Source organism: Rhinolophus sinicus, chromosome 8 (genome assembly GCF_057876585.1).
Source record: "Rhinolophus sinicus isolate RSI-liver-muscle chromosome 8, RSI-T2T, whole genome shotgun sequence".
Classification (NCBI taxonomy): Eukaryota; Metazoa; Chordata; class Mammalia; order Chiroptera; family Rhinolophidae; genus Rhinolophus; species Rhinolophus sinicus.
Window position 1 is genome coordinate 25,376,786 of NC_142508.1, and position 25,599 is coordinate 25,402,384.

The 25,599-nt window shown below is 41.1% G+C and overlaps 1 protein-coding gene and 1 pseudogene across 4 annotated transcripts in view; both read right to left on the bottom strand.

Moving 5' to 3' along the window:
• Positions 1-14,353: 14,353 nt before the first annotated feature.
• Positions 14,354-15,571, bottom strand: LOC148757388 (RNA polymerase-associated protein LEO1 pseudogene; annotated as a pseudogene).
• A 466-nt stretch (positions 15,572-16,037) lies between these two features.
• The window catches only part of CFTR (CF transmembrane conductance regulator), a 169,357-nt gene continuing 159,795 nt past the window's right edge, over positions 16,038-25,599 (bottom strand). For 2 of the 4 annotated variants that reach the window (XM_088799960.1, XM_019743195.3), the window contains 2 exons: positions 25,404-25,509; positions 23,827-24,171 (listed from right to left, as the gene is read on the bottom strand). In XM_088799960.1, coding sequence (XP_088656086.1) covers positions 23,971-24,171; positions 25,404-25,509 — 307 coding nt within the window. In that variant the 3' untranslated portion in view covers positions 23,827-23,970. Of the gene's footprint in view, positions 16,251-22,456; positions 24,172-25,403; positions 25,510-25,599 lie in introns of those variants that run through there. The other 2 variants (XM_088799959.1, XM_019743194.3) reach the window with 2 other exon arrangements.

The window sequence follows — 25,599 nt, forward strand, 5'->3', positions numbered from 1 at the left end:
CTGTAGTCAAAATGTGCACTCCCCTCAACTTGATCCCCTTTCCACCCATTGCTCCCTATTGTCCACTACTTACACAATAGCCGGGGGGGGGGTCCCCTATAAATTCAAGTTACTGTGTTTCCCCAAAAATAAGACCTAGCCGGACCATCAGCTCTAATACGTCTTTTGGAGCAAAAATTAATATAAGACCCCATCTTATTTCACTATAATATAAGACTAGGTCTTATTTTACTATAAGACCAAGTCTTATAATATAATATAAATACAAGGTTTATGTTAATTTTTGCTCCAAAAGACGCATTAGAGCTGATGGTCCGGCTAGGTCTTATTTTGGGGCAACACAGTACTCTCCTGCTCAAACCTTCCGACTGCTTTCCAGAGCACTTCAGACTACTAGCTCTTATGTGGTTTACTTGGCTCTGTTCCAGCCCCAAGCTACTGCTCAGTCCCTTTTTTTCCATTCTTTCCTGGTTTACTACCAGAGGCCACACTGGCCTCCTGCTATTCTTAAATATACTCCAGAGTCCCCCAGGGTCTTTGTGCCTGCATTTCTTCCTCTAGACACCAAACCTAGACATTCACAAGACTTTTTATTGATCACATTTCATTTTATTTAAAGGGATTTAGAATATTTAGGAGAATATCTTTCAGACTACCTATGCCGAGTTGAATGATGTTCCTCCAAAATCCATGTCCATTTGAACTCACGAATGTGACCTTATTTGGAAACAGGGCCTTTGCAGATATACTCACACTGTTGAGGATAAAGGTGGGTCTAAGTCCGGTGATTGGTGTCCTAATAAGAAGAGGGAAAGTCCAACACTCAGAGACACAGAAGCAGAGATTTGGATGATACATTTAGAAGCCAAGGAATGCCCAGGGCTGGGGGCAACCACCAGAAGCTAGAAAGAAGCAAGGAGGGTCTTTCCGTAGAGACTTCACAGAGAGAGTGGCCATGCCAACACCTGGACTTTGGATTTCTAGAACTTCCAGAACTAGGAGAGAATGACTTTCTGTTGTTTTAATCCACCCAGGTTGTGGTACTTTGTTACAGCAGCCCTAGGAAATTTATAATACACGAGTTCTCCTTTCTAAAAAAAAGAATGCTGTTAGTCAAAAGATATAATGAAATCAATATCGAAAAGAGTTACACCTAGCAATCTGGAAGTTCCTCCATTTTGAATGTTGGACATTCTACAAAAGACAAGATTGTTCCAGGTGAGACAATAACTGTGAACTAGCCTAGTCTGTTGGGCATTTGCCTGAGGAAGTTAGAAGTTATTATCCCATGACACGGAGTACACACTCAGTTTCATAGCAGGTGCAGTGAGCAAGCACACATTGCTATTACCTCCACTGACAGAAAGCCAAGAGCATAGATATAGTGAGTCATAGAAATGCAGAGGGTGCCAAGAAAATGTATACACATTTTAAGAGATGAAAAAACTGTATTAAAATTGTAATGCTCAATATATACAGATAACAAAAAATGAATACAAGTCAAGTGTGTACATATCTTTCGCACCCCTGGTATATGAGACGGCCTCTAGGAAAGCCAAGTGTATGTGAGTGTAACACATCACACATACACAGGCCTAACCCGCCCTGAACTGCAGCATTATGGAAGACTTGCTGACTTGCTGACTTGGCCTACCGTCCTGGGGCAACACAAATCATCAGAACTGAAATAATCAGTTGAGGTTATAGATATGTATCATTAACAAGACCTGAAGGAATTTTTTAATACAAGACATTAGAAAACCAGAATTGAGAATAACTTAATCTACCCTATGGGAAAATAATTTCATACATGTAGAGAAAACCATTTCCTCATCTGCCCCACCTGCCCTCTGTCCCAGTAAACACAGGAGAGGACATGAAGGCCAACCGGGATGTGATCCCCGGAGAGAGAAGATGCACTGTCGAGGTCTTACGGGCTACTCCAAGGTAATCTGTGATACTGCAGAAGGACGGGGAAAAGACAACATGTCCTTGTCTGTGTTAGGGACACAGCAAGTTTGACTCCCTCCTGGGAATTCCTGTTCAAGCATGGGAGAAAATAAAAAAGTGGCAAAGGCCACAATCCCCCTTGTAGAAGGAGTTGTTGATTCTACTGTGTTGAACAGTATGAAATTATTCCTCATTGGGCAAAAATGGTCAATACCAGCAATTTCGTATGTTTGAACCCGGTGTATTGTGCTGGACTTTTGGGTGAGGAGCCTCCTTCTCTGCTCCTTTCGGTGGGAGGAGGCGTAACTTCCACAACAGGTCCAAAGTGAGCGTTTTCCCAGTGACAGACACAATAAAACAAGTTCCGGAGTGCGGAGCCTGGGGTCTCACTCCTACTTTTCCAGGTCACACTAGCAGAACTCAGCAATCCTTAACTTCAGGAAGGAGGATGTTTAAGTCAAACCTAGAAGATGGCATTTCTTTATATTGTTCTCTAACCTGTGTATCACTTCATTTTAAATATACATTGTCAGTTTACTCTATTATTTTAATGAAGATGACCCTTCCATAGTTTTAAAAACACAAGAAAAGAGATTCTTTGTTCTCTCCAAGCTCTTCCCCGGCTCAGCAAGCCTGATGAGGTGTTACCGCCTGCCTGGGGCTGCACTCTGAAGACAGCCTGCCTAGGTAGGGATTGCTGATTGTCTCACACACTCTGTCAGCCGCATAGCCTAATTCAGTGATTGTGGTCACACTGGCCATAACTGTCCTTTAGGGGAAATACAACTGATCATTGTAACACGATGTTGGGCCGGTCCGGTGGCTCAGATGGTTGGAGTGCCAAGCTCCCAATGCCAAGGTCAACGATTCGATTCCCACAGGCGCCAGTGAGCTGCATGTGTGCTGCAGCTAAGACTATGAACAACAGCTCTCCCTGGAGCTGGGCTGCTGGGAGCAGCCGGAGGTTGGCGTGAACTGCTGTGTGCTGCCATGGGCTACTAGGAGGGGCTGGCAGCCAGCGTGAGTAGCTGGCAGCCAGCATGAGCTGCCATGAGCTACCATGAGCTGCTGTGTGCTGCCGTGGGCTACCGTGGGCTACCGTGGGCTACCGTGTGCTGCCATGAACTACTGGCAGCTGGTGAGAGCTGCTGTGAGCTGCTGTGAGTGGCCAATCGATGACTGGCGACCGACTGCCTCAGGGCGGGCAGGAGCACAAGGCTCATAACACCAGCATGGGCCAGGGAGCTGTGTCCTACACAACTAGACTGAGAAACAATGGCTTGACCTGGAGTGGTGGTGGGGGGGGGGGGGGGGGGAAGAGGAAGAAGGGGAAAAAACGAAATACATAGCTGTTTTTCCTGTTTTTGTCTTAATAGCAAAAAGCTCAAAAGCAATAACCCATTTGTCCTGAAGGAGAAAGGAGGCACCAGGAGGTTGTCCTCAATGGCACCCGATGGAAATCACAAGGATAAATACCATCCAAGAAGTACCTGCAGGGGAGTTGCGTATTTCACATTTATTAATAATTCTGCAGGCCCCTCAGCCTGGTATCAGTCCACGAGGCACCACGACTTACACGGCTGCTCCAGAGAAAACCCACTCATTATAAGAAACTGTATGCAGGCCAGACTACACCCCCCCCCCCCCCCCCCGCTGCTTTCCAGAGGCAAAGGCCTTGCAGGACCCAGGGCAGTCATGCTTCAGGGTGATCCAGCACAGTCCTCCAGGGCTTCTCGGTTTGCCATGGGGTCTTACAGCCTCGACAGCAAGAGCTGTGAAAAGAAAGTTTGGAGGGAGCTGATAAGATAATTTAATGAAGTTCTCCCAACAAATAGGATGGTGTGCAAATAAAATAAAAAGAACCAAGCCCTTTGAAAACAAAATGAACAACAATATGAAAGGTAAGGTCAGAAGCAGAGCCAAGAAAGTTTTCTAAAACATCATGAGAAGATTAAACATAATGCCAGCTGGTTGTGTTGACTTGTCTTTCTTCGCAGGGGTTTTCTTATTTCAGTTTAAGCATTGTTCCAGCCCCTTGCTGGAACTTGCAGCTCCAAAGAGCCAAGTAAAATGTAATCACCACGCTTTATATGCCTTTCCTGGGATCTGTTACTTATTTGGATGGGAAATTTATTCAAGGTTTATATAGAGCATGTTATTGAAATACTGGCTTTTTTTTAAACCTTAAGGGATAGAATATTGTAACAAAAGACTTGGTATTGATAAACATAAAAGGTCCCCCAAAACAAATGTAGAGAATATAAATGAAAGTCCTGAATGCAGTTTTGAATGAAATAATCATTTCCTTTTAAAACAGAATTCTGCTTTCTCAAAGGATGAAAATTAAAAGTATTTCTTACAAATTACATTGATCTTCCCTAGAAAGATTGTACAAAAGTTAGAAATGACCTTGTTGCTGATGGAATTGAATAGTGATCATCCCTGTTGCCAACAGATTTGTCTTAAAAAATTGTAAGACTCTTATGACATATTCACATATCATGTCCCTAAACCCTTTCAATGTTATTGAACTGAAAGACTTTGGTGAAATAGATTTTGTTTCCTGGCTTTGGTTAGCTTTGATGCTGGTGGCTAATTCACGCAGAGTTAATGAAATCAGGGTGAGTATTGCATTGCTCCAAAGCAGAACAGCACCCAAATCTCCCTCCATTTTCTCTAACTCAGCACCACGGCAGACCCCTGGCTATGAAAATGATTGATTGCACTAAGAGTTATGTGGACTGGACTTGGAATAACTGACTAAACAAGCAACCCAAGTTCATGTCACCCATTTCATCTTTGTGATTGAAAAATGACATTTGGACGTTTTCTTAGACTTGCTGTTCATTTGCTTTGATGCTGCTGTTGACTGGGTCTGAGTCAACACCAGAAATACTAAAAACTCTTTTGGAGGTAGTTAAAAATTTACCCCTGCACAGAGACATGGACCATAAAATGCCCATATGAACAGATCCTCATTTGGGCATATGATTCCGTGGTGGGGTCCATTGACCTCCAAAGCCTCAGGTCAAAACTCTCTGATGCTAGAGAAGCTGACTATCAAATAAGTGAATTGTTGGGAACCATTTCTAGTCAGGGAGACCCGTAGTGAGAAGCCAAAAACTGACTCAGTCAAACACTGTGTAGTGTGAGGGGAACAAAGAGAAGACATTACCTCTCTGCCCTTTGACAGTCAGGTAAGAAGTTTGATATTGCTCATGTCAGCTCCGAAGCCCTGGGACAAGGAAGAATTGTGCAGCTGAGTTGGAAATTTCCCATCCTATCTCAAATTCTCACCTATTCTGACAGTAAAATCCCATCACTGAAGGTAACGTATGTAGAACTCTTTCTATGACCTTGAAAAGCCCAACTAATACAACTGCCATAATGTGAGATGGGATGTCCCACTGGGGTTATTCAACTGCCTGCTGGAAATCTGACCTCTCTCTTTCCTATCTCTTCCCTGTAGCAAAAATGGTACCACCACACATGCCAGCCCTCATCCTAGATACTGATTTTCTTTATTGAAAACACCTCCTGTTTGCCTCTGAGTGTGGGTATGAAAGTAGATAGTCTCTGGGCAGTTGAATGCTGAAATGAGTAATCTGGAAACTTGGGAAACAAGTGCTAACAAAGTTTGTGAGGGTGGGGAATTGCATCTCAATTAGAACTTGGACAGACTCCTAGAATTTTCTAGCTGTCCTTCAGGGAAGTGTTTTTAAGAAGAATATTAGTCAAGATGAGTTGCAACCAAAGTAACATAGGTCACAGGAAATAGAAATACCATGGAGATTCATACTGATCAGGTCTAAAGAGCATTAAGGACCCCACCACTCCCACCCACCCCACACACACTGATAGTCATGTAACTGGCATACCCCCCGCCCCCCATATCCAGAGCAAAGACTTATGCCCTGATATGCAAGATTAAGACGGAGTGCCTGCTTAGGATTTGGATCAATGTTCAAATGAGAAAGGAGATTCAATAAGCAGAGAGTCTTAAAGAAAACGGATAATCATTTTTCTAGGATGAATTCTCTTAAGGCAAGGGATTAGAAAAGATTTTCTAATTTCTCATTTCTGGAACTGATAATTTTGAGGAAAGTTTCTAGAAAGGGTTTAGGGAAGGCCAAGGGTTTTTCTCAGCTAGATTTTGGGGGAAATATTTTCCGTCTTTAAAAAAAAAATGTTCTCTGAAAAGTGATGTTAGACAACCTGCAGTTGCTTAGGCATAAAACTCTGAACTATTGAGTGGTTTGCTCACTAGTAACCAACCATATAGGCAGCAGTAGGAGTAACGAGAAGCGCTCCACTTCAAGCTGGGCCTCATCACCTGAACTCTCATCCCCTATGGCTCCACACACTCCCCGATCGCATGTTGTCTCTCTCAGATCTTCCTAATTCCCTCAAATGTGCCCATTGTGTCCTCTGGAATCATGGGCCTCTCAGCAGAATCTCTTGCATCTTCAAAAACTTGGCCAACTCTCTTCTTCACCATCTTGTTCTAATGAAAACATCGTTCCGTCTGAACTTCCTGTTCCTCCTGGCGCCCTCTCAAGTAGGCTGCTTTCTGTCTCACGTATCTGGTACCACCAGACCTGGAGGCGGAGGTAATTATCCCATCCGCACATGGTATCTCCCTCCTCCACAAACCTGTATCCCATCATGATCTCAATTTCAACATTCTATTCTCTGACCATCTCCTTGTAACTCCAAAAATATTGAGACCCCACAAAATTCATAGTCCATTAAACCACATGCTTTTTCAATATTCACCATCCATTCTGTGTCCTAATTTCTCTCCTCACCTAGTTTGTATTACCTGGCCCATAGTTATAGTCATTCCTTTGTATCTCTCCTCAACTCCCTTATCCCCACCCTCTTCTGTTGTACTTGCTTAGCATAACCCCAAACCTAATTAAATCCAGTTCTCTACCTACTGCAGTCACCTATATGTCTATACCCATATAGCTGAAGATACTTACAAATCCTGACTAGTCTGTCTTCAAATTCATGCACTCCAGTGCAATGAATCCTTCCAAGATACCTGACTATATTTTTCTATTTCGTCTGCGCATTCATTCTCATATTTAACTCTAAAGCCCTGTGCCAACAGAACCAAAATACCAGAAGATATTACTTTTTTTTGCTCTCTGGGCATCTAGGTAGCACTCATGGCAACCAGAAACCTTTGGCCAGTTGTCTCCTGCCCCAGTATACTTGTCCACAGCTCTAAATGCCTTCCCAATTATTCACCCTAATATTCTCTTTTTTAAAAAATATATGCCATGACTTTAAAAGATTGGGAGAAACTATCTTAGATGATAATTCCTTCTCCTTAAATCCCCAATATTTCCTTTCCCATCTTCATGCTCAACTTATAACTCTCTTCCTATTTAATTTAATTGATAATTATTGAATCAATCCAAAAGAAAGACTTTCATAAACTACCACCCCCACATTTATCAACTTACTTTCTCTCTTGTTCCTATGAATAATGTCCATCCTTGTCACTAAAGTGATCCCTTCTCTGGTGCCCCAGATCCCTTCCCTCTCCCTATTCAAGGTACCCTGGGACAACTCTCAACACTTCTCCCAGCTCCACCCACTTTCCCTTCTCCTTCATTAATTATCCCCCTATCCAGTACACTAATAGGATGTTATTCCTCTCATCTCAAAAACAAACAAAACACTTGACTTCACTTATTACCCATTTCTCTCCTTTAAGCAAAGTTTATAAAAGTCTATACTCACTGACTCTGGTTTCTCTCTTCCCAATCTCTTGAATCCTACTAACATGTTCTTATAGAAGTCACTAATGGCATTTGTAAAGCTAAATTCAGTGGTCAATTCTCATTCCTCATTTTAATGGACCTGCAATATTTGACTAAGTTCATCATCCCTTCTTGAAATACATTCTGAACTTGGATTTGAACACCATTCTCTTTGCATTCTCCTCGCCTATCTCATCTCATTCTCCATCTCTTTTTCATGGTCTCCAAAGTTAGATTCCCTCTTTTCTATGTTCATTCAGACTCTAGATCACCTACCCTGAAAGCATCCTTAAGCTTTAAAGTGCCTATAGATCACCATGATGTCAATACTGATTCAATAGTTCCGGGGTAGGGCCTGAGACTATGCATTTCTAACACTCTCAGGTGCTTTAGTAGCAGGTGCTAGTTCACTGTCATGGCGCAAACACAAATATACATTTTGATGACTTTCATATTTCTGTCTCCACTCTGGACCTCTCTCCTAACCTTCTGCTTCCTGTAGTCAACAGTTCAGTGGACATTCCACTTGGATGTCTCAAAGTTAACATGTCTAAGTGTCCTGAATCCTGCATATGTCCTCAGTCTTGCCCCCTCACCCCAACAAGCATCTCCTTCAGTCTTCCTAATCTTAGCAAATAACAATTTCATCCTGAAAACTTCTCAGACCAAAAACTTTAATATCATCCTTGAGTCTTCTCCTTCTTCCATACCCTATATCCAATTTATCATCAAATTTTATTGCTTCTGTCTTCAAGATACATACAGAACCCAACCATGTCTCAGCTCCACCAGTTTTGTCACCTTGGGCCACGCTGCCATGGTCTCTCACTAGGACTACTGCAATAGAGTCCTAACTGGTCTCCCAGTTCTTTCACTCTTTTACAGTCTAGTCTCAGCATAGAACGACCCTGCTAGAATATAACTCAAATTATTCCACTCTCACTGAAAACACTCAAAAGCCAGTGTTCTTACAGAAGACCATGTCATTGGGCCCGTCTCCCACCCTCAGCTTCACCCCCATGATTCTATTTCCCTCTCTAATCTGGATGCAGCACCTCGTGGCTGTTCCTTCAACATACCAAGCATGATGATGCCTTTGCTTTTGCTCTTGCATTTGCTTCAAATATTCCCGGTACCCACATGGTTTCCTTCTGCGTTTCCTTCAGGTCTCTGCTCAGTTGTCACCTTACCAATGAGGACTTTTCTGACTATGCCATGTAAAATAATCCCTCTTTGTTAAAACCCAGCTTTATTTTTCTCATTAATTACCATCTGTTATGGCCAGCCCCACGAGTCTGAGAACTTTGCAGTTTTTGTTCACTGCCCCTAGACCACATAGATGCACTCAGGAATGTGTTGAACGTTTGCTCAAGGATTCTCACTTGATGTTACCACCACTTTCTGAATAAGTGCCTGCAAAGCAGCCTCAGATGCCAGGCGCTGCCCGGCTGGCCTTGTCCTCAAATGATAAGCTTCAGTCTCCCTGGTCCAACTTCTGCTGTGCTCTGCAGGTTTTCTCGGCATCACAGCTCTTCTCAGCCCCCCTTAGAAACCTAATCTGTAAGGTCAGTGGTTCTCAGCTGGCTGCACAATAGAACCACCTAGGAAGGCTTAAGCCATCTATAACCTAACCTCATTCTACCAAGATTCTTCTCTAACTGGTTTGGGATGGGCCTTGTTTCAGTGTTTTCTTAAGTTCTCCAGATTTTCCTAATGTTCCTAGTCCAGGTTTCACGACCACTGCTCTGATGATTATTACAATTTTCGTTCAGGCTGCTACAACAAATACTACCAGCTGAGTGGTTGAAACAACACACATGTATTTTTCACAGTTCTGGAGGCTGGGAGTCCAAGATCAAGGTGCTGGCAGATCTGGCATCTGGAGAGAGTTGGCTTCCTGATTCACACGCAGCAGTCTTCTCACCACAACCTCACAAACTGGGCCAGAGAGCAGCCTGGGCCTCTTTTATAAGAGCACTGATTCCATTACGTGGGCTCCATCTTCACGACCTAATCACCCCCAAAGGCTCCACCCCCTAAAATCATCATATCGGGGTTAGGGTTTCAACACACAAATTTTTAGGAAAGATACAATCATTGAGTCATGAGCATCACATTAATGTCAAAAGGATAGTCTAGGTCAGTGAATTTTTTAAACTTTAATATGAATAAGAATCTCCTGGAAGGTTTGTTATAATGGTTTTCTGTGTAAATTCCCTAGTCATTCTAATTCAGTAGGCTGGGGGAGGGGAACATGGGTTTCTATTTCTAATAAGCGCATAGGTAACGCATGATGCTGGGGGGCCCAGGGCCACAGTCAGAGAGGCACTGGCCTAGTTCTTTCAGGTTGATTAATATCTGTGTGGAGGAATCTTTCCCTATCTTTCCAAGGACTGGGTTGAGGACTATATGGGAGAGCACGTCCTGTGATTCTGGCCATGCCCTCCAGGTACCTACACCTGGAGGGCCAGTGGCATAGGCTCTTTCATTCTCCCTCTTCTCAGAGTAAGTCCCTTCCCCAGTAGTGAGCACACAGCTAATTCCTTTTTTGGGAAGCCTGACTGAATTGTACACTGATTTAGTATTTATTTAAAGTATTTATACAAGTATTTATTAAAGTCCTATTATGCACCAGGTACCATGCTGGCACTGGAGAATACAACAGTGTGTTCTTGCCATAGCAAAGTTAACCACCTGTCTCAAAGTGTTTTTATTAATTTCTTCCAAGGATCAATAAGCAACCTGTGGGATTATTCCAGAGTTCTCCAGATGGCCTCAGCAGGAAGATGGTTATGCCCTCCCTCACAGACCCTTGCAGTTACTGAACAGTTTATCCATGAGCAATCCCTTCAAAAGACAAAAAGTATGAACTATCTTCCATCAGCACATGCTAAAAGATGGCAGGTGGAAACAATGTTGATATGCAAAGATTTTCCAGCCAACGGTAAGGATTCCCATGCCATTCCCTTGCTGAATAAATGTTTTAGGCCAACCTTCCCCAACACATAGAATGTAAGTGGCACAAGGAAATGTCGGCTTGCATGGCCAATAAACTGAGAAACACTGCATAAGACATTCCACTCTTAGCCAAAAAAGCACCTTTGCATATTAAAGGCTCTGCGAAGTCCTGCAGTAACCAATGAAATCCCATTAAAAATACTGAGAAACTACTGACATAGGTCAATCCAAGACTTTCGTTACTACACCTTTACAGACTTTGGGCTGTGTGGGCAGAGTCACAGGGACATTAGCAAAGGCTGTTAGACATTAACGACAGAGCTACAGGCCTGAATCTGAACAGCACATCCGCTTCATCCTGTGGCGAGCGCTCTGCTTTTCTACGAGGTCTGCAATTAAGTCCACAACCTACTGCAACGATGTTGCTCATCTTTTTTGATATCAGAGGGATTATTCATTATGAATTTGTACCAACTGGACAAACAATTAACCAAATTTACTATTTGGAAGTGCTGAAAAGGCTGCGTGAAAAAGACAAAAACAGCCTGAACTTTTTGCCAACAATTCCTGGCTCTCGCATCAGGACAATGCACCAGCTAACACGGCACTGCCTGTGAGGGAGCTTTTAGCCAGTAAACAAATGACTGGATTGGAACACCCTCCCTACTCACCTGATCTGGCCCCAAATGACTTCTTTCTTTACCTGAAGATAAAGGAAATGTTGAAAAGAAGACATTTGGATGACATTCAGGACATCAATGGTAATACGATGACAGCTCTGATGGCCATTGCAGAAAGAGTTCCAAAATTGCTTTGAAGGGTGGACTAGGCACTGGCATCAGTGCGTAGCTTCCCAAGGGGAGTACTTTGAAGGTGACCATAGTGATATTCAGCAATGAGGTATGTAGCACTTTTTCTAGGATGAGTTCGTGAACTTAATTGTCTGACTTCATAAGACTTTCTAAAGTTTGAGACTGTGTAGGAGGGCACAGCAGTGCTGGCAGGCTCTCTAAAGAGGAAAACATAACTAGGAAATGGTTTCCTGGCTGTCGGTGAGGTAAACTGTCAGATGACTTCTCAGTGATTAGTAATCAGTCTAAACTTTCCCATGGCTCAAAATCCAGGAGTAAGATGTGATTTCTGGAAATACCTATAACATCTCTGAGGCTCAAAGTTCTTAGAATCTCCTTTACAGGGATTGTATGAGGAACAAAATGAGAATTATATATTAAAACCACCTGGCCCATAGTCGGAGGTGGGGAAAGAGTCACCCAGAAGATTAAAAACCAGAAAAACTAAAAACCATAGGTTTTAGTATTAAGCTGGAGGGCAACTTCCAGAACAGCGAAGTAAGGCACTCTGTGAATCCCCCTCCCCAGAGACACAACCGTTAGTGTTAAAAATGATCAAACAACCATTTAAACTCTGGAAATTATCCTAACAGCATACGGCAATGAGGAAACAGTAAAGAAAACATAGTATATCTTAATAAGAACAGCAAAAGTCCTTTAGCTTTTAATGGTGCTAAAAAGCACTTGAGCCACGATTTGCGTCCTCTTCCCTCCCCTATCTCAGTGTGACAGCATCTCTATTGGGGGTGGGTTACGGCCAAAAAGTTGGGGTTCCATCTCCCCCCATTCACAGTCTAAGACTGCAGTTTCTCCCTTTCCCCCAGCCCATGCTGTGTTGCAGAGGCTAAATTCCACGTGAACACATGGAGAAGTAAGAGGCTCCCTTCCTCCACTCAGTCCCTATTGCAGGGCAGAAGCTCCACCCAGCTGTGTCCCGCCAAGAATACTGGCACCCCCATCGCTTCACTCCAGCTCCTTGATAGGGCAGAAGTGTTATGTCAGGAAAGGTGAGCTTAGAAGACCAGAATCTACCACCCCCACCCAACCTCTTACTACTTTAGTGACCAAATTTTGGTCTTCAAATACCATTTCCCACTGAGAGGAACCAGGGCTTCTTGAAGAAGTGTGTGGGGACCAGGTCCACCGGCAGATGAGTGGGCAGACAGTCAAGGTCTCCAGGCTCCATGGGAACACTACAGACAGCCAGATCTGTACACTGGGCAGCAGTCAAGGTCCCCCGGCTTCTTGGGCCACTGTGTGCATGGGAGCAGGCCTGCAGGGCCTGCCAGATGACTTCTCCCATGGAATGCTCTTTGTTTTGCTGTACCTGCTTTACCTTGCTTCTTCTTTGCCTGCTTGACGATCACTACTCTTGGGCCGGCCTCCGAGGGAGACTCTCCCTGTCTGTAAGTCTCAATAGACCTATGTCCGAACTCAGCCACTTGGTGTGTTCTTTCAGTTTGCGGCTTCTCAGGCACAAATCTTGGAACAACTCGGAATCAGTCGGAACAAAGTGTCTGCAAGTAAGCTTAGAATATGTACAAGTTAGCTCAGACTATCTTGTCATACCAAAATGCAAGGAAACCTTCAAAACCTATTAGGGTATTTTAATGGGCTCACAAGCCAACTAGAAGAAGGCTTTGGATTTAACTGCCAGATTATAGGAAAGATTATGGAGGACAGAAACTATTAAACAACACCAGGGAAATGAAAATAGAAAAATCCAGACTGTGGGAAACTGCGAAGAACAAACACCCAGTTTCTTCAATCAGTAAATTACATGAGAAAAAAAAAAAAGAAAGAAAAATGGAGGAAGAATCTATAAAGGGACTCAAGTAAACTACAGTCTGTTTTGTACCCTTCAGATGTGAATGAATTTCTGTTGCCACGGTTTAACGAAATAATACCAGTCCCTCGGCAACATGGTTCCAACTTCAGTTACCATAGTAGACGCGTATTAACTGTGAGTACTTGCATAAAGTACAAATGTCGCTACCAGCTCTTCAGTACACAAATCACTATAAAGATAATGGTTTTGCATCATGCTCGATGACCAATTTGTCACTTCTTTCAAAGTCCGTTGGTGACTGGTCACTGTGCAACTGTTATCTAACACACTCACAAGCAGTAAAATGTGGGGAGTATATGTGGATGTGTTGCCTCCTTGTCTCTCAGTGATAAACCCACATGACATTTTACAAAACCAGAGAATCAAGAGGGAATTGGCCAACAAAGACGAAAATGCAGCAAAGGAACACAAAGTGATAACGCTGGAAGTGAAATTCAAGTAGAATGTAAAGCAGTTACAGAAGAAAGAGTTGACAGAGGGACGAACCACTCACACTACGGCTATTCCAGAGACTAGATATGCAGTCAGAGGAACTCAGTGAAGGCAAACTTAGTGACATAATTGAAAAAAGTGGTTGTGACAAAAAGACAAAGCTGTCTCAGAGGAAGTGACACCAGCTAAAATCTTTACATGAAACAAACCTCTCTCCAGGAGTTTTTCATAACACTGGAGGCATAAAGGACAAAATGTTGGAGCTGATCCAAACGTAGGCATATGACAACTTGCCAATACACAGAAGAGACGCTCTCATCATATTGTAAGTTACAAAACCAACAGAAGGCAAGCATTCTTCAAACTACTTTTTTTTGCTTCTGAACATTTTTTTATTCACAGCTAGGATTATTTATGCAAAAGCAACTCAATTCATCATTTCAATCAAAACAAGCCGGCACTGTTTTAAAATAAACTGTTGAAAACAACGCATACAAGGAGTGTACACTTTATAATTCTGTCATCATCTTTTTCTTCACTCCCTGCTTTCCGATATCGGGGGTTCACCCAATCACTGTGAGTCGCTTTGCTCTTGGAAATGTTTGAGATTTATTTTCTTCTGCTTCTTCATTGCTGTCTGATGAATAGATTCCGGTCTGTTCCTCTCTGAGTCCCCCTTGGTCTGTTTTTTAATGGCTTCATCGCCTTCCTCCTTCTCATCGTCATTGCTGGGGTCCTGGTGGGGGGCACGTGGTCCCTGCTGGTTCTGCTTGTTCCGCAGACAGATGACTGTCATCCTCTGGTGAGTTGATTTCAAACGTTTGTCTTCTTTCTTAACCTTTTCGGTGCATTGGCATTCAGGATCACAACCAGCGATTGGTAAGATTCTAACCTTCTGTGTCCCCAAGCATCTATTAGCAAGCGGCAGGGTCACCTTTCTATGTGTGACAGTCTATAGAGTGAGGTCTAAAGGTGAACTTGGATTTAAAGATGGCCTGTCCCTGTAGACCAGCGTCTTCTCTAACAAACAAGTGGATATGGTGGCCCTGCATGGGGCTCCGTGGACATCGCACACTTCATTACCTACATGCAGGGACAGGCTTCCATCTGACCACCTGACTATCGAGCACTGCTTTCTTTAATTTAATTTCCTTTTTCATCCCAATGTTTCCTCCATCGTATTTTCTACCTTTAATTTTAACCTGCTTCTAGCTTCCTCTTCAAGCACTTTCTCATTTTCAAATTCATCTTCATAATACTGAGGATCAAAAGGTTTGGGTCCTATGATGAGAAATTTGGGTAGCTTAACAAAGTACAATTCATTTCCTAAATCAGACAGAGTTGATATTGGGAATTTCTACTTCTATTCTGGTTTCAGAAATGGGCTCTTTCCCATGCTGGTCCTGAGGCAATCCGCATTCATCAACAGGCTGTCCTGGAATAGGTGGTTGATTGTCACCATTACCCTCCGAAGAAATGTCATCTACATCTCCCAACAGATCCGGGTTCCACTATAATCTGAGGAAGTATCCAGCTGGTACTGATGGCGCTCGGGGGAGCACAATGAAGCTGACTCTCCATGTGTTGGTCAAACTGCAAACTGGATTGAGCTGCTGTGGGAAGAAACTGCTGGGGTGAAGAAGTGTTCTGTTCCCGCTATTCTTGATAAATATTTCACAAAGAAATAAAACACTTTAATTCTCAATGTTTCCCATGTTTGAAATTAGTGTACTAAATAGTTTTACTAGTTTTTCCATGTTCTTATATATTTATAACCAACAGAGTTTTTAATGTTTGTTTAATGTTTTTAAAGGTCACAGAGTAATCATAATTTTTTTCCATTAATTATTTAAATTATTTTTTCATGGTCATTTTTATAGTCCCACACTACTATGCAAAGTGAGGACTACTTATATTTGAAGAAAAATGAGACAATGACATTTGTATTGAGTAGATATTTGAGGACATTAAGGACTTTTTATTTTTCACTTGTGGCAATGGCAATGTGGTTATGTTTAAAAAAATGAGAGAGAAAATCCTTGTCTTTTAGAGACACACACAGCTGAAATTATGTGATGTCTGGGATTTGCTCAAAATAATATAGTAGGGAAGTACAAGGGAGTACAGATGAAATAAGATGAGAGAGGTGAAGTTTATTATACTATATATTTACCTTTGTATATATTTAAAATTTGCAAAAAGAAATTTTAATGCTTTAATTGACCAGAAAATGTAAAACAACGTAATAGCCATCCAATGTTTAATTGCAAGGTTTCATTTTACATCTGTGGTTCCCTGGCCACTGAAAAGCCTGGCAATATTGCTAGGCTCAACTGCAAATGGCTGGTGTGGGCTCCCAAGTAGGAAGGAAGCTATGTCTGTGCGAGGACATGCTGGTTCCGACTTTGCCTCCTCGAGGACACTGGAGTATCCAGCCTAAATGGGAGATAAGAGGAAATAGAAATAAAAATTTCCTCCTCACAATAATATTGCCTATGATCTCAAATTTGTTTCACAACCTTTCTTTTAGCATATTAATAAGCCCCTGGTATCTGTTGCCAGTTAAGAGGCAGAAGGGAAGAGAAATGGTTGATTGGAAAATAGTCTTGTTTTTATTAGCTTATGGCAAAGCAATCATCTGTGGCAAAATGTATCTTTTTTTTCCACCATTTTGTTTAATTTAGTTTACAGCTTTAATGAGATATAATAGATATACAACACTGTATAAGTTTAATGCACTTATATATTGCAAAATGATTCCCACAGTAGCATTAGTTAATACCTCCATCATGTTATATAATCACCATTGCTTTTTGTGTGGTGAGAACATAATTAAGATTCTTAGTGACTGACTTTCAGTATATAACACAGGATTAACTATAATACTGTACTGTACATTAGATCCCCCAAATTTATTCACCTTACAATTGGAAGTTTGTGTCCTTTGACTGACATCTCCTCATCCCCTCCCCCCACCCTGGGCCCCTGGTAACCACCATTCCATTCTCTGTATTGATCTTTTTCTTTTTAATAAAACAGAGAAAGCTTGTTTCTTTATATTATAAATTTTGGGGGGTAAATTACTACTGTAATTTCATAGGCATGGTAGATTTCTGTATATTTTTTAGGATTTGTGTCAATACTTGTCAATCAAAATACAATTCAGTTTTAGTTCCATTTGTCAGCACATCTGTCATCAGTGACAGTTAAAGCTGATTCCTTCTATTATCTATCAGTGTCAAAGGTAAATGGGAAAGAACATGGTTAAAGGACTGTTCATAACCCCAAACTATTTATCCTTTCTAATATTCACCATGGCTGAAGGAAAACACATGATGGAGATTCACTTAAGTTAGCATGTGAGTCTCTTCTCATATCCATGGTTGGCATAAGTGTTCTTTTGGGAAATTGATTATCCTAACAATACAACAAAATCTCCACAAGAGGACAGTTCGGGAAGGTCAATCTGCACTTTCTGTACAGATTTTGTAATTTGATGAATGGCAGATGTATTGTAAATTGTCTTAACTTTTTATCCAAATAACTATTTAGCATTATTGCTGCATTAATTCATTTTGCTACATGAAGTTAAAGACCAACATTAGCATATTCACTTAAACGAAAAATTTTGACCACTTTTCCCAATGCACTATATCATTTGACACCTAGAGAAACTGAAGTTATTAAAAAGCAAGTGAGTGTTCCTACTCTAATGAATTAAGGAATAAACTTAACCTTCTGCCAAGAATTCTCCCTTCTCTGAGAAAGTACATAGATACTGATACCTGGTTCCTTGTCACCTGACAGATAGTGACTAGGTCTCTGGCTCTATTTCCTGGGAGCAGCTGATAACTCCCAACCCATTGGAGTTCTCATGCCCCAATGTATTTGTCTTGAATTTATAGGAATTTCTCATTGTATCTTCTAATAGGGAGTTGTGATTATCCACACCTGCTTTAACAGGTCAAACAGGTTTTTATATTGAGCTCTTTAAACCTCATTCTAAATTGTCTTCCACATAGCATTTCAGGTTCTTTCTTTAGCAAACTTCCAAAATATTTACACTGGTGGTTTTATTAGCCTTTTCCTCTAATATGCAGCAATTTCCCATCACTGGTAGGTCCCCAGTTACTGGAAGGAAATGTACTTGTTTCAGGCTTTAGCATTTTTTCTCATAATGAGGAAGACAAAGTGAAAGTTCTGAGAAATCAATGACGAAACTGGGTGTCAGGTGGGAATGGGCGCAGACTGGGAAAGGAACCCCCAAAGCTCAAGACTGGCATATAAAAACAAATAGGTAAAAACAGGAGCTCTGTGGGCAAAACAGTTTATTTATTTACTTTTTTAATGGAGAAGGGGAGGGAAGAAAATCTTATATGAGGAAAAGCCAGTGTCGGCGTGAGCAATGGAGTTTGCGTGACAAGCACTGACTTTCCTTTCTTGTTTCAGTGTTTTTTTTCTATCCGTGAGCTTTCAGAACTAGGGCTTATTTTGTTACATTTAGTTTGCATTGGACTCCTTGCACCGTTCCAAAGTTCTTTTTTATTTTACTCAAAATGAGCTAGAAAAACTTCCGGTTTCTGATCTGGCACGTAAGGAGCTTAGAAGTCACCACTCTAACCAAATGATAAAACGTTGAGCAAACTGAAAAATCAACAACTCTTCTTTGATTCATCAGAGAAGTAAGGTCACAGGGCAAACTGCTGCCCCTCAATACTAGAGAGACAGACAAGTGGGTACAGAGAATCACAACTTACCTGTAGAAACCACCAAGTAGAAACCTCCTTAGGAACCAGTGCTGGGGCAAGAATACCTGAACTGCAACTGATGAATTGCTATAGACTCAGTGCAGACAAGCCTGAGAGACAAGGGAATCTAGTCTCAGGGGACAGGGGACACACACTTCATGAGTTTTACCTCTAGGCTCGCTAACAGGTACTCAGAGTGACGATCAGTGAAAATTTCCTCATGATTCTGGCAGGAGGAGGGGAAAAATAATTATTTTGAAATATACCTCAGGGCACACAGGCCTGCCCTCAGGAGAAATTGTTTTAGCTAAGCCTAGTGTACCTAGGTAAAGGGAAATGCCCAGCTTCAGCCAACACTGGCTATCCTGTCCCAACCAAGCGATGGAGAGAAGCTGAGAAGCACTGGTCAAGTTCACAGGCCAGGGACACAGGCTCACCAAATGACAGAGACCTAATCATAGGACTACAGAACACTTGTCTCCCGTCCCCTCACCTCCCACATTAATACTATAGAACTGAAGCCTATTTACCAGTTTCTTTTTCTCAGCACATCATGCCCACCTTTCAACAGAAAATTATATGTCATACAAAAAGGCAAAAAACACAGTTTGAAGAAATTAAACTAGCATCAGAACCAGACTCAGATATGCCAGGAATGTTGGAAATATCAGACCAGGAATACATAAAAACTACGACTAATATCCTTAGGGCTGTATTGGAAAAAGTAAACAAGATACGAGAACACATGGAAAATGTAAGCAGAGTTGGAAATTCTAAAAAAGAATCAAAAGGAAACGCTAATGATAAAAACAAAAAACAACACTGTAACAGAAATGAAGAATGCTTTGATAGGCTCAATAGTAGACTGGATATGACTAAGGAAACACTCTCTGAGCTTGAGGATATGACAATAGAAACCTCCAAAACTGAAAAGCAAAGAGGAAAAAAATGGGGAAAAAAACCCCAAAACAATAAACCCTGAATATCCAAAAGGTATACAATATCTGTAATGGGAATACCAGAAAGAGAAGAAAGAAAAAGAGAGCGAGAGCGAGAGCGAGAGAGAGAGAGAGAGAGAGAGAGAGAGAACATATTTGAAGCAATAGTGACTGAGAATTTTCCCAAGTTAATGTCAGACACCAAACCATAGATCCAGGAAGATCAGAGAAAACCAAGCAGGGTAAATGCAAAACAAAAATACACTAAAAACAAACAAAAAGAAAACTATACCTAGGCATATCATATTCTAATTATAGAAAAATCAAATAAAATGGGGGGAAAATAAAATAAGCCAGAGGGGAAAAAAACATCTTACCTATTGAAGAGAAAATATAAGAATTACATCCAACTACTCCTCAGAAACAGTGAGGGCAAGAAGAGTGGAGTGAAATATTTAAAGGGTTAAGAGAAAAAAAAACACCCACCAACCTAGAACTCAATACCCTGTGAAATTATTCTACAAAAGTGAAGGAGAGATAAAGACAGTCTTAGGCAAACAAGAATTCAGGGAATTTGTTGCCAGAAGACCTATCTACCAAGAAATGTTAAAAGCACTTTAGAGAGAAGGAGAAGGAGATAGGCTGAAAATACAGATTTATATAAAGAAAGGAAGAATATCAGACAATGAATAAGTGAATGTAAAATTGAAATTCTATTTTTTAATCCTTAATCAATTTAATATATTACAGCTTGTTCAATAAATGATAGCAACATGTATTTGATTATGTATAATATGTATCTAAATATCCTTGCTTATGTGTACATGAAGTGAATGACATAAATGGTACCAGGGGCAGGAGTGAGGAATTAGGAATATTTCGGTATTATAAGGTACTTGTTATAAGGTTCCCATGCACAGTGTTATTTAAAGGGAAGTTGGATTAGTTATAAATATATATTGCAAACTCTAGAGCAACCACCACAAAAAGTGTAAAGGTAAAATAAAAGTATCATTGATATGCTAAGAAAGAAAAAAATAGAATCATATAAAATGTTCAATTAAAGCCACAGAAAAATGTGGCAGGCAATAATAGAAACAAAGAACAAGGGCAACAAATAGAAAACGGTAACAAATATGACAGATATTAATCAAACTACATCAAGAATCACTTTAAATTTCAATGGTATAAACACTAATTAAAAGACAGATCAGAGTGGATCAAAAACCAATTATACGTTGTCTACAAGAAACTCACTTTAATATAAAGACCCATACAGACTAAAAGGATGGAGAAAGTTATTATCACACTAACATTAATCTAAAGAAAAAGGGAATATGTATATTAATTTCAGAGCAAGGAAAATTATTAGCGGTAAAGAGGAACATTATATAATTATAAAGTGGTCAATGCTCCAAGAAGACATGACAATCCTCAATGTGTGTGTGCCTAACATCCGAGATACACGTACACACAAAATAAATGAAGACATCCTTCAGTAAGTGATGGATAAGCTGTGGCACATCCAGACATTGGAATATTATTCTGCACTGAAAACAGAGAGCACACCATGAAAAGCCACAGTTTCCAGGTCTAAAGGAGGAAACAAAAGCAATATCACTACATAAAAAAAGTCAACAGGAAAAGGCTTCTTTTACTTAAAGTAATGAAGTGAAACTTAATGTAAGTCATGGACTTTGGGTAATAATGATATGTTGACTGTCACAAATGTGTCACTCTGGTGTGGGATGTTGTCAACAGAGGGAGAGGGTGTGCATGTGTGGGGACTGGGGGCATTCGTATTTTCTGCTCAATTTTGATGTGAACTTAAAAATGCCCTAAAAAATGAAGTTTATTAATTTAAAAAAATGAACTAGAATGACTAGGAGAGAACATGCTCTGAGACTGCCCTCTTGGGGTCACGTGAAAACAAACCTCCAAATAAGAAAAGACAGAGTTTGGAGGACATGGCATTCGGTAGGGATCTGGTATCCATCTACCTACCACACAATGGCACCTGCAACTGTCATGAAGAAACTCTGCAAGGAAAAAGGGGACCAAAGAAGCCTCATCAATTAAAAACAAGGAGTTGGACAAAGAAAAGCCACCCAGGTTCTCGTGTAGAAATAATATTTCTCTTGGTGAGATGTGCTCTCTTATCAAAAGCAATAAGCACTCAAGTAAATAAAGGGGCCCATGTGGAATATATATATATATATATATATATATATATATATATATATATATATTATATTTGTTCTATAAGCCTCCATTTTAAAATAACTTGAAAAGTGTCCTAACTCATGAAAGCAGGGATACAAAATGATATCTGTACACCCATGTTCATAAAAGCACTATTTAACATAGTCAAAAGGTAGAAGCAACCTAAGTGTTCATTGACAAGTGAATGGATAAACAAAATGTAGCATATACATACATGGAATATCATTTAGTCTTAAAAAGGAAGAAAATTATGACAAAGGCCACAACATGGATGAATCTTAAAGACATTATACTAACTGAAATAAACTAATCATAAAAGGATAAATGGTTCCACTCATATGAAGTACTTAGAGTAGTCAAATTCATAGGCAGAAGGTGGAATGGTGGTTGCTAGGGGCTGGGGGAAGGGACAAGTGGGGAGTTTTATGTAATGGCTACAGAGTTTCAATTTTGCAAGATAGAAAAAAGTTCTGTGGATGGATGGTGATGATGATGATTGTTCAACAATGTGCATGTACCGAAGGCCACTGAACTGTGCACCTGCAAATGGTGATGTATGTTTTACCACAATATCAAAAAAGAAACAATTTTTTTAAGAGTGTCTTTACTCCTGTGGGATTCTCAAGAAGCTGTATCTAAAGGAAAGCTTCGTGGTGTGTGTTCCAGGAGCCTTAGAGACTGAAGTAAGAGATCAATGAGACACGATTAATGAACACATCTGAAAACAGCTAAGTTTCACACAAATATGTGGATTTATTGACACATTGCATTTTCTTACAGTAATAAATAGACTGCAATCTTTCGGGTCAGGATGGAGTTAGAGAGGCCGTGTGTCCCTAATAAAAGTGGTCTGATTTTGTGGTTCTGTTTTCTTTAGACCTGCATCTAAGAGGGAACCTGTGTGCTGGCCAGCAGTCATACAGGTCTACACAACACCTGTGTGAGCCATAATACTTCTCTCCACACCATCAAGGCAATTCACAGCCTCTGGCCAATATCACCCTAAATTTGCCCCACCTGCCCCCCCCCCAGTTTTAACATAATATATCATAAAAATAGCAACTGCCATTAAAAGTCAGCATTTCCAATATAAAAAAGTTATACAAATATAATTCATAATATAATCATTCTTAAAATACAGTCATTTATATATGAGTTTGAAACATTATTAAAATAAATAATATTTCCTAGAGAAAATTTCATTTGCATCACAAAATTATAAAACAGAAGCATCTAAAATGAATTCATGATTGACTCTTCAGTGTATCTCCCAGTCTCTCTCTCACTCAGTATTTACTTTATGAAGTGCATAGAGCTAGCCTGAAAACACACAACATCACCCCATGTACACCTGGATCTTTGGGTCTCATGAACGTCTACTTGGAGCGCCCATGACATACCTGCCTGCACACCCTCTACCTGGAGCTCCTGTGGTAAGAACGGTTTTCCTGCACCAATTTGCATTAAAGTATTTTTCCAACCTTTCTGCATGTCAGAGGTCTTATGAGCTTATTGTTTTCTGGAAGCTGGGGAAAGGCATGTCAACTTTTGCATCAAGAGAGCTATCCTGTCCCCTTCCTGGCTGGGACTGTAACAGCCCTTTTCCTAGGTAAGGGAGATATTCTGATATCTGAATTATTTGGATTTTTGGTAGCGCTGGATGGTCCTAACCCTGATTTCCAGGATCAGGAAGCCCTCTCTCCTGACTGATACCTAGATGTTGCATGGTACGTATTTTGGCAGGCTGTCGTGTGACTCTCACAGTATTCAGATGCTTGCTTGGCAACGGCACATGCTCAACAGACACAGTTGTTTTTAAATATCTCAGAGAGAGTGGAGAAAAAGGAATACAAACCACTAAAGTTTCCAGTTATCATTACTTCATTGCATCTCTAAGTAGTATGATTACAGTTCTTCTCCAATAATACAAATTAGCAAATTTCACTATGTTGAACAATTAAGCTGGCTGACATTTACAGCCACCTTCCCAAAGACTACCAAGGGGAAAAGCTTTCAGGAAAATATGGCTTGCAAACAGACGTGGTAAATCTTCAAGGATTTGAAGTACCTTTCATACAATTTGACCATTGCCAGGAAGCCATTTATCCAGACCTATGTGAATGTCCTTAATTCCTCTCCCCAAAATGTTGCCTTTTTAAAAACAGCGTTATTCATCCTTGTGTTCTGCGGCCGAAGCCATCCCTCCTGCAGCTCCGGAAGAGCATCCACGCACACGCTCGTGCTGCTTTACAGCCTGGTGTCTTGCACTTCTTCTTCTGCCTCCTCCTTCAGGGCAGCGATCTGGGATCGAGACCTGTGCTTGCTGGAGCTCCGCTGGGGGAAGAGCTTCAGCCGGTCAGAGGGGCTGATGGCCTGCTGGAAGAGGCTCTTCTCGCTCAGAAGCTTCTGCATGGAGTCGTACTGCCGCACTTTGTTCTCCTCTATGACCTAGGGAAGTGGCCGTTAGTGAGGTCGTGGACAGAAGGCAGGGCGGCCAGAGCAAGGACAGAAGGTGGCAAAGGCGCAGAGGCAGGAAAAGCCCAGAAGAAAAGAGCGTCCAGGGGCAGGCAGTGTGAACAGCCAGGGCTGTCTCATTTCACTGCTGAGTCCTCTCGTCCTCTTGCTTTATGGAGCTTCTGCCATCTGTGAAATTAGCTGTAACTTCCTACTTAGCAGCTGGGATACTTTTTTTTTTTTTTTTTTTTAATTAGAATAGTACTGAGCAATGTCTTTCTTCAGAGAATGTTACAGGAGCTAAGGCTGCTTCGTAAACCAGAATGATTTTTGTTAGATCCCTTACATATTACTTTAAAAATGAGTATACGTCCACAGCATGACAAAGAGTTGAACCTATTCAACAGGACTGAAGCTTAATGATTCCAAGTCACTCAGGAGGCCTGACCTTAATACGCCTCTTCACGTGTTCAAGTCAAGCAAACCCAAGGCCAGAAAAGAGAAGGGCTTTACCCAGTCGCCCGACCCTGACCACAGCAGGGCAAGAGGTTGTGAGTCGGCCTCCTGATTTGTCAGCTGAAGATTAGTCATAATAATGGTAATAGCAATCCTTCAGTAAGGGAAGCATTTACCTCCAGGAACCTCAAAAGCCTTAACAGAAATGACGTGCTACATCATCCTCAGAACTTCCTTGTGACTAAACCCAACAGAATTTGTAAACATCACTTGAAAGAATCTGTGACAGTTCTGAAAGCACCACGAGGAGGTGGTTGGGAGAGGCACTCACCTGAGCTCCACCTAATGACTAGAAAAATGAAACAAGCCTTTCCACGACTGCATTAAAACCATACGTGAGATTGCAAGACAATCCAGGCCTGTCTTGGACCCCGTCCAAGGGAGACTTAGTTATTGAAAGCGTAAGGACTTACTCTATCTTATGACTAGATCCACAAAATAAAGGACTCAAACAGTATAGATGTTCCAGTGTATTCATGTAACTTAGTAATATGCTGCTATTTTGGATTTACTGAATTCCAACCTCACCTCATAGCTCAGACCAAAGTGAGAAGCTGGTGCATCTCTTTTGAGTGAAGCTGGATGGCTCTATGACACACGTTTTAAGGAAGAACTTGTATATTGCTGCAATTTGCAAGCACTATCACGTGAGAGATTGTTATCAAGGATTAAAGGAGAAATTAGATCTTAAGTAAATTATAAACACTCACTAAAAATCGCTGGCATTCCAACATTGCTTCTATCCTGTGTTCACAGAGGATCACGGTGCAATCAGCAAACGCTTGTTTTAGAGTTCTGCGAATGATTTGGTATGTTCTAGAAAAGAGAGAAAATACCACACATAACATTACATAACATCAATAATCTGCCTGCACCTTTGATAACATACCTTTTTAAATTACTTAT